At 39.1% G+C, this 9,736-nt stretch overlaps 1 protein-coding gene across 1 annotated transcript; it reads right to left on the bottom strand.

The window, feature by feature from the left end:
- Positions 1–1,922: 1,922 nt before the first annotated feature.
- On the bottom strand, positions 1,923–7,034 carry LOC148115919 (vomeronasal type-2 receptor 26-like). The gene is made up of 3 exons (XM_087885290.1): positions 6,924–7,034; positions 4,725–4,851; positions 1,923–2,848 (listed from the first exon to the last, which is right to left on the bottom strand). Exons 1-3 carry the CDS (start codon positions 7,032–7,034, stop codon positions 1,944–1,946), a joined length of 1,143 nt encoding a protein of 380 aa, XP_087741416.1. The 3' UTR covers positions 1,923–1,943.
- Positions 7,035–9,736: the final 2,702 nt, after the last annotated feature.

Genomic DNA, 9,736 nt, shown 5'->3' on the forward strand with positions numbered 1-9,736 from the left:
ATAGAAAACAGTTTTAGTATTAAGATTAATTTTGGTATTAGTTGAAAGCATTTGTAATTTATAATTCCTTTTTTGAAAAAAATGTGTAAGCTTTCCTTTTGTGAAATGAAAATCTCTCTTCAACCACTGTAGATAGAAAACCTGTTCAAGTTTCCAATCCTTTTGAAGTATTGAGTTTGTAACATCTACTTGTCAGTGGTTCAAAAAAAAAGAATATCTATCTATCTATTTATCTATCTACCTACCTACCTATCCAGCGATGAAATCCACTTATCTTCGCTACCACTTCAGGAACAGGAGCATGTGGGAGTGCACATGCACTACACATATGCGCCCCTCTTCTGTGCATGCACAGACCCTTCCCGCTTCCTGCACTACCAGTTCGGTGAGCCGGATAGAACCGGGAGGATTTCACCGCTCTATCTATCTATCTATCTATCTATCTATCTATCTATCTATCTATCTATCTATCATCTGTCTGTCTGTCTATTTATCTATCTATCATCTAGCCACATAGCCTCCCATATGCCTGAAATCTGCATTTTTTAAAATTCCCTAGGATTGGGTGTGGCAAACACAGTTGGTTTCTGGGTAGCTTCCAGAGAAGGTGGACTCTTCCTGAAGCTCCCTAGTTAAGTCTAGACATTGAAGTCTCAGGGAAAATGCCCTCCTGCCATTTTCTATCTATAGAAAATGGGATTATTTTCCCATTCACATAGCAGAATGCTGAAAGCTTCTGATTTGGGGACAAGAGGATTCTATGCCTTATTTGGATAAGAGACCAATTGGATTCATAGCTGTTTTCCATTTCCTTCTCTGGGTCTTTCCAGGTACTGTTTTGAAGCAGGGGCACTGCTTTTTGGACATGTCCAGAAAGGATGTTAGATGTTATGACTCCAACTCCCGAGCCTGTCCTCGTGGAGGAAGAGGACTCAGAACGTGAGGGGGAGGAACTGACAAGGCCTCCCTCTCCAGGACCCTCCTCTCTGGCAATGCTTCAGGTTCCATCCGAGGGCCAGGAGGAACAGCCTGGGATGGGCCAGGAGGAAGGCATTTCGGAGCACCCATTGATAGAGAGTGATAATGATGAATCCTGGCTTGATCCCAGCCAGCGTCGGAGGGAGAATTATGCGCAGCAACGGGGAGGGCCAGGGATTGAGCTGAGTCACTGAGCCAAACTCCACAAGGGATAAAAAGGGGCATGATTGTTCAGCAGGCTTTGTGACGGACAAAAGTTTAAACTCTAAAGAGTCACATCGTGAATCCTGCACTTCAGCTCAGATATATTTTGGACTAAACTCTTGTGGATAATTTGTCACTCTGGAAACGGACTGCAGATAAGGCCTCTCCTACTTTTTGGGAGTACTAATTGGACTGGGCAGGCATTTTACAGTTAGCTGCCAGAACTCTCATCTGCCAGGAATTCTGGTCTGTTTATACAATAAATTATTGGCAGGCGTGTTTGATAATGCATTTGTCTGTGTGAGGACGGGGGACAGAACATTAGGATAATTGTGACTCCACAGAGAGTCAGTTTCCACTGCTCACATCTACTTTCAAGAGAAAATCACATACAGTAGAGAGAAAGTGTCCATGTTCACACAGATTTAGAGTTTCATATTCAAGACACCTCAGGCAAACGACTCCTTCCCTCTCTCTTTGGGGAGACTTCTCTCTTCTATTCAGCTGTTTTTACTTAATATAACTATTACTTCTTAGCTTGTTCATCTCTGGCTGCATGACAACTTTAATTATTAATTGTTTATTTTATTGTTTGATGATTATGTTGGAATTTAATTTCATTAGTCTTACAGTCTTTATATGTTTATTTCCTTCAGTTTTAAATAACCTTAATTGTCACATTAATGCAAAGGAAGAATACAAAAGCCCAAGAATTGCAATGAAAAAATTAAATGTTACATGCCTAAGAAACAATATCACAGTCATTTCCCTACTTTTATCATTAGACTTTCCTTAGTGTTTAGATCTGGCCTCAGGATTATAATGTAGCATTTGGGGAAGAAGATGAAGCCCAGCAGTCCAGCACTGGAGGCCAAGATGGAGAAGACCTGAACAATCACCATGGACTTTCCTTTGGTGCTCAGATAGGTGGGCAGGAAGGAGATCCAAACACTACAGAAGACCAGCATGCTGAAGGTGATCAGCTTGGCTTCATTGAAGGCCCCAGGCAGATTCCTGGCCAGGAAAGCTACAGTGAAGCAAATGGCAGCTAAGAAACACATATAGCCAAGGACAACATAAAACATGGTGACAGAGCCTTCATTGCATTGAAGGATGATTTCTCCAGGCTGGGAGTTCAGGTCAGAGTCAGGAAATGGGGAAGAAATTCCCAGCCATAAGGCACAGATGAAAATTTGTCCAGCAGAACCAGAAAGGATGATAGAGTTGGCCAAGCTCTTCCCCAACCATCTTCTCATTTTGTTCCCTGGTTTTGAGGCTAAGAATGCCAGCACCACTGTGATAGTTTTGGCCAACACAGATGACACAGCTATTGAGAAGACAATACTGAACACAGTTTGTCGGAGAAGGCAGGTGGCTTTCCTTGGTCGTCCAATGAAGAAAAATGAGGACATGAAGCAAAGCAAGAGGGAGACCAGGAGGATGTAGGAGAGGTCCCGGTTGTTGGCTTTGACAATGGGAGTTTCAAGGTATTTAATGAATATGATTAAAATGAATCCTGTGGATAGGAACAGGAGTAGGGCAATGGACACCAGGATAATGCCCAGATGTTCTTCATAGGAGAGGAAGGTTATTCTTTTTGGGATACATTGGACTCTGCTCTCGGTTGGATATTGATCATCTGGGCACTTGGTGCATTTTTCAGTATCTGAGAAAACAGAAAGTTCTTTTGTATCTCTTTTCACCTTTCAAGGAAGATCTTCTATGGATGTCATATTCAGCATCAGAATACTACCATCTAACAAGCCATGGGTGGTGTACTTTGATACCAAGCCCATGGCAGCAAATGACCTCACCCATCAATTTCACGTAAAAGATAAAAGAGAGAGACTCCAGTCCTGAGAGATGCCCCATTGCAGGGCCTAGGTTTTCTCCTCTATTCCCTAAGAACCCATCAACTGAAATCAACCATCAATAAAGGAAAACCTTTGGAAAACCCCACCTCCACTCCCAAACCCTGAAGCCTGTTCAGAAGGATATAATGATTTATATTATCAAAAGCCACTGAGAAATCCAGAAGGGTCAGAATGTTTGCAGGGCTCCTATCAGAGATCATCTGTGAAAGCAACCAGTGCCATCTTGGAACTGTGCCTCAGCCACCAGTACTGTACCGGAATGACAATCATGCTCTCAACAAACTCTTAACAAATATTGTACTCAGGACAAAATTTGTCTAAGATGGTTGGGTCGGTGGAGAGCCTCTTTAGAATGAGGTGCATAATCGCATCCTTCAAAGCAAATGGTGGGACCACCGATTCCTTGGGGAAAAAAAGCATTAACTACCCCCAAGGTCAGATTGCCACTATCCTTGAGGCTTCCTCAAATTCTTTTCAATTGTATTCTTTCAACAGGCCTGGGCATTGTGTGGTACCAGAGCCCTGTGTGCTGGTTGTGTCCTGTGTAAAATCTTGATGTATTTCCCTCTTGTAATCATGGTATTTAATGTGTCATCCAGTTTAATTGTTGTTTTAATTGGATGACACCCAGAGACCCTTTGTGTGGGATGCCAGCAATATAAATTTGGTAAAAATGGGAGGACAGCTCCAAACTGGCAAGAAAAGAGAGATTTCCTCTGGCACAAGTAACCATGCATAATCCACCATGTCCTTCTATCTCTTCCTACCTCATCCTTCAAGATCTTTTTCTTATTCCTCCTATTATGGAGGAAATTGGGCACCTTGAAAATGAAGAACCACTTAGAACTTTGCCATCTTCGGTCTGACCTAAGCATAGTACATAAAATTATCTGTTACAATGTCCTACCAGCCAATGAATACTTCAGCTTCAACCAAAACAATACAAGAGCACACAATAGATTCAAACTCGATCCAAACTAGACTGCAGAAACTGATCCAAACTAGACTGCAGAAAATACAACTTCAGTAACAGAGTTGTCAACACCCGGAATGCACTACCTGACTCTGTGATTTCTTCCCCAAATCCCCAAAACTTTAACCTTAGACTGTCTACTGTAGGCCTCACCCCATTCCCAAGAGGTCTGTAAGGGACGTGCATAAGCGCACCAGCGTTCCTACCGTCCCTGTCCTAATGTTTTCTTTTATTTGTATCCTTTTCATGTATTTATAATTATGTTTACACTTTTATTATATATATATATATATATATATATATATATATATATATATATATATATATATTCTCAGGTTTTCACGGGTGTTTGTATGTAGGTCTTTGGTTATTCGGGTCTTCTCCCACGTAAAATTGGAAGTGTCTTGGCGACGTTTCCACGAAGTCTCATTGCTCCTGGAAGCACAAAGCCGAGAACACCAGCCTGAAGATGACGAATGAGACTTCGTCGAAACGTCGCCAAGACACTTCCAATTTTACGTGGGAGAAGACCCGAATAACCAAAGACCTACATATATATATATATATATATATATATATATATATATATATATATATATATATATATATATATATATATGTACACACACACACACACACATTGATCAAAATGCTTTGGCTTATAATCCAGTACCCTTTTTTGTGGTGTCACCCACCTTCCTGAGTGGAGATTGTCCCTTCCGGACAAGGAACACAGTCATAGCAGCAAACTGGCTCTCCTTTCCGAGCCCTCTTGAAAAATCCAGGCCGGCAATTTTCCACACATTTGGACTGAGGCAGAGACTAAGAAGAAAAACAAGGAATGACAAATGAAGTATGTTAGAACTAACCATCAATTAAAAATGGAGGTAAACATGATCCTTAGTCAAGTAGTTGATGGACTTCACTTAGGTAAATAAGAAATCTTTAGAAGTCTCCCAATGTTGCAAGAGAGACAATTATTGCAGATTCTTCATTTAGTTCCTCCCTTTTGCTTTTGTTCTATCACATTGCAAGAAAGGGCATTTCTAAGTAATAAATTCTGGAGAGAAGCAATGGAGGAAAGATTTAAGCATTAATAACTAGTGGTTCCCCCACATGGTTATATTAGCATATATTCCTCCTCTCTTCATGTACCCATGAATTAAGATACTTTAGTCATATGAACGTTTAGATTGAAATTTATTGTGAAAAGTTTATTAAATTTTTATTTTATTAAATTTATCAAAATAGAATAAAACTGTGATGAAGAAAGAAACTTCTGACTAGTTGGATCTGGAAAGGTTTCTTCTGGACTACATGTATCATTGCAAAGCCAGCCCTACTTGAAAGTTAAGGTATAAAGGAAAACTTCCCAATTAAGATATAAAGGAAAACATTACAGATTAGGGCTGTCAACCTTAATGCATCTGTTCTTTTTTTATTGATATGCTTATTTGATAATTTTATATGGTCACCATGCTGGTGAACTAAGACTAAAACTGACTGCCTAGTTTCCAGAACTGGAATGAGATGAGATGGAGGTGAGTCCTCAGAATGTGTTCCTCTAAAATGGTTAGTCAGGCATTTTTTGCTGTATCACATGGGACGTGAATATGATCCCTGTGACAAAAAAAGATGTTTCTGAAGTCAATCCGAAAAAAGGTCTTTTCTGTTGAAAAACTACAATTAGGTGACACCAATTGGCATGAAAAGACAGAGCTACATTTATTATTGGTTAAATTGGGACCCTCCTTTTTCCCAGAGAGATTTAACATGTCTAACAATGAAAATAAACAATTGCATTCAAGGATGTTCCATATGAAGTGATAAGCTAAAAACCAATTTTTCCCCCCAAATTGTCCCTCATTTCTTCCAATATGAAGAAGGGCTTTTCTTTTCTTTGAATCAAACCTTGTTTCAGTGCTTTAGTTTTCTCACTCAGGGCACATCAGAACAGTCATTATCATTTTAGATGAATGGAAAGCCTTGGACTTTCTCCCCAGGAGCAGAAGATCTATTCTTCTATCTACTTGGCATGACAGACAACTATAGCCAACTCTGACTATGTATGTTCTATTTAAGAACATCACAGACTATAAACCTGCCCAACCATGGCAAAATAAACCTGAATTCAGAGCAAATTTTCCCAATGGCGTCAACAAGAAGTATGTCCAGTCTTGATTAGACTTATTCTTGCCTCTTTCACCGCATTGGGAACTTTGGCATTGGACAAAAGGCTTTTATTGTATTTTGCTTATCTTAGGCAAGGAAAAAAGACAAGTTGATGCTATCAGCACTAAAACCCACAACACCTGATGTCCCCTTTCACCAGTTTTGATACCAGATTACATAGGGGACACAAAATAGCCATGATTTGTGTCCTAGAGAATCATCACCCATGTTGGACACAACTGAGTCAATTTAAAACAGTGTTCCATATTACAGCATCTGAAGCAGGGGTGCAATTCAGTAGGTTCTGACAGGTTCTGGAGAACCGGTACCAGAGTAGTTCAGAGAACCTGCAAATATCACCTCTGGCTGGCCCCAGAGAGGGGTGGGAATGGAGATTTTGCAATATCCTTTCCCCAGGAGTGGGGTGGGAATGGAGATTTTGCAATATCTTTCATCTGGAGTGGGGTTGGAATGGAGATTTTGCAGTATCCTTCCCCTGCCACACCCACCGGTAGTAAAAAAAATTGAATTCCACCACTAATCTGAAGGACACCTTACCAATTGCACTGAAGCCTCCCAAGCCATTTAAGAAAACTATAAGGGTTCTACTCCCCACATTCAATTCTCACTGAAGGTCATTGTATTTGGTGAATAGGCTTAGCCACTTGAAATGTGTCTCAAGGCTTTGGAAAACAGAGAAATGACATCAATATTTCACCCACCTTGTTGAGCAACTTTAGCTGTGAAAGTGCATCTGGATTGATAATAGTTCTTTGTCTTTCAAAACTGCCTAGTTGTTTACTGATGGGATCTTCCCCGGAAAAAACTAACATGCTTCTAATGTGCAGATCTGCTGCTATATCACCATTTTGGTCCAAGTACAGTTTCAAGTGGGAAAGATTGCAAAATTCATTCTTCTTCAGAAAGGGATGAAGCTGGAATGAAACATCCAAGAATCTTAAAAGGAGAAACTTTGGTTTCTTATTCCACATGTTCTTTTCACAACTGAATTTTTCTACTGAAGCTGTGTAACTTGCAAATATCCTGAGTTCAGAGAACAAGTGCTATCACTGTCCTCAAAAGAGAAAAAGAAAGGCTTAGCAAATTTTGTCAATCATATATTGACAAACAATATATTGATAAAATAAATAATTGATAAAATTGATGAAATATCAGAAGGGTCACAAATAAATTGAACAAACAGACAAATGCAAAGATTATTCATAAAGCCCTTGAAAACAATAGGGTAATTACCGGAAAGCATGGATTTGTCAAGAAGAAACTTGTGAGGCTGATTTTGTCCCAGGTAGTCTAGAAATGAAATATGGCCAGATGAGCTAATTCTACTTTATTGTAATGGTACCATAACAGATTTTTGCAATTGTGAAAGTACAAAGTGTTCTGATATTTCAGGGGTTGCCACAAAGAGGAGGGGGTTAAGATTTTCTCCAAAGCACCTGAGGGCAGGACAAGAAGCAATGGATGGAAACTAACCAAGGAGAGAAGCAATCTAGAACTAAGGAGAAATTTCCTGACAGTGAGATCAATTAAGCAATGGAACAACTTGCCTCCAGAACTTGTGAATGCTCCAACACTTAAAATTTTGACGAAGAGATTGGACAACCATTTGTCTGAAATGGTATAGGGTTTCCTGCCTAAGCAGGGGGTTGGAGTAGAAGACCTCCAAGATCCCTTCCAACTCTATTCTATTCTATTCTATTCTATTCTATTCTATTCTATTCTATTCTATTCTATTCTACTCTACTCTACTCTACTCTACTCTACTCTACTCTACTCTACTCTACTCTACTCTACTCTACTCTATTCTATCAACTTTTTTTCAGCCTGAAAATTTAGGAGAATTCTTTCTCACTTTCATTCTGTCATATTATACAGCTGTAGGCCCTTGAAAACAACAGGGTAGTTACTAGAAAGCACAGATTTATCAAGAAGAAAGTTACCAAGCTAATGATCTACCAGGTAGAGCAGACATAAAACACCACCACATCAGCTAATTCCACTGTTCTGTAAGGCTCCATTAACAGAAACTTGCAAGTCTTAAAGTCCAATTCTCACACCAACTCTTTTTATAGCCTGAAAAATAGAGAGGATTATTTCTAATTTTCTTTCTCTACCCACTATGAACCTGCATATTCCCATCCTCTTATCAGATCTTTCCACAGGCAGCATTTCTTCTACCTGTCCCAAACATCATTCTCATATATCATTATATTTCCTAAATAGATTATGGAAATGCTGGTGATATAATTTGATTTCAGTAAAATATTTTTTTTTTATGCCATTAGGAATCTAGTAAGTGATGGCTGGATGATGTGGATAAAAATTGTTGTACTATTGCACTCAATAATTTTCAATGTTCTTTATAAAACTCTCTAGTTATAAATAGCAATTAGTCCTTGGTCATCTATTCTATATTTTCTGTAATACAGAAAAGTAGAGTTGACAAATCATGATTTTTGGATAAAACATTTATATCAATTCATAGACAAAACTATGTTGAATTTATTTAAAAATGCCGAACTTCAAGAAAAATATTTATGATTTCCTGATATAGATAAATGCATAAATGAAAGCCAGTAGAAAAATATCTGATTTGTAGCAACTAGGACTTTAATGAAGTATGACATATCTCATAAGAGAAAAGGGATGGTGGCTTTAACATAGATATTTCATTAAGATTTCATTTGTATGCTTTTGTGTGTGTGTGTGTGTGTGTGTGTGTGTGTGTGTGTGTGAGCGCGCGCATACTGGTCACTGATTATAATAAATTAATAGTACTGTGTTAATGATTGGATAATAATCGTGTGCAGTTGGGTGATAATGTCATTAATGATGCACTGCAGAAAGGATGATGGAAGCTACACTTGATAAGAACATTTGTGAAGACGATCTCAAAATAGTAGGTTGCAAACCAAATGTGACTTGGCAGTGTGATGCTCATGGAAAGAAGGCAAATGTATCCATAAAAGTTTCAGGAGTGAAGGTCCTGGTTTGGAGAGAAACTAAGTCAAGGAAAAAGACACCTTGCAGGCATCAGACTTTTGAGAAGCCTTTGAACAAATATTGGATCAGCTTTAAGGAAAGGCAATGAAATCAAGGAAGAGATCAAAGGAGTTGATCTTAGCCTTAAGGGAAGACAAGGAGGAGAATAATCGAATTGCTCTTTGAAAACTGAAAATCAGAAGGAGTCTGGAAGCACCGTTTCCAACTGAAAGAACCTCTTGATTGGAAAAGGGAGGATACAGTACTTTTCCACTAACTGAAAGATGGAAGCTTCCTGTTATTCCAGAGTGTTGGACATGGAAAAATGAGAAACTGAGCTCTGTCACAAGAGAGGAGATGCTGGCTGAAGGAGTTGAAAAATATCCTAAAAAGAGGAGCAGTTTTAGAGCTTATCCAGTGAAGCAGAGAAGTTTAGTCTCCATTTCACTGGTTGTTTTCATGCAAAGACCCAGCAGCTATCACTTAAAGAAGCTTTAACTGGGATTTTTGTAAAGAAGAGGTATGGTGCTAC

The sequence above is a fragment of the Pantherophis guttatus genome, chromosome 2 (assembly GCF_059756535.1).
Source record: "Pantherophis guttatus breed Tessera chromosome 2, ASM5975653v1, whole genome shotgun sequence".
NCBI classification, from domain to species: domain Eukaryota; kingdom Metazoa; phylum Chordata; class Lepidosauria; order Squamata; family Colubridae; genus Pantherophis; species Pantherophis guttatus.

Bases quoted from the DNA above. Each gene is read 5' to 3' on its own strand.
- LOC148115919 (XM_087885290.1), bottom strand. From the start codon at position 7,034: ATGTTAGTTTTTTCCGGGGAAGATCCCATCAGTAAACAACTAGGCAGT. The intron at 4,852-6,923 runs GTGGGTGAAATA...TTTTCTTCTTAG, and splicing joins AGCTAAAGTTGCTCAACAAG to TCTCTGCCTCAGTCCAAATG. The intron at 2,849-4,724 runs GTGGGTGACACC...CTGTTTTCTCAG, and splicing joins GACAATCTCCACTCAGGAAG to ATACTGAAAAATGCACCAAG.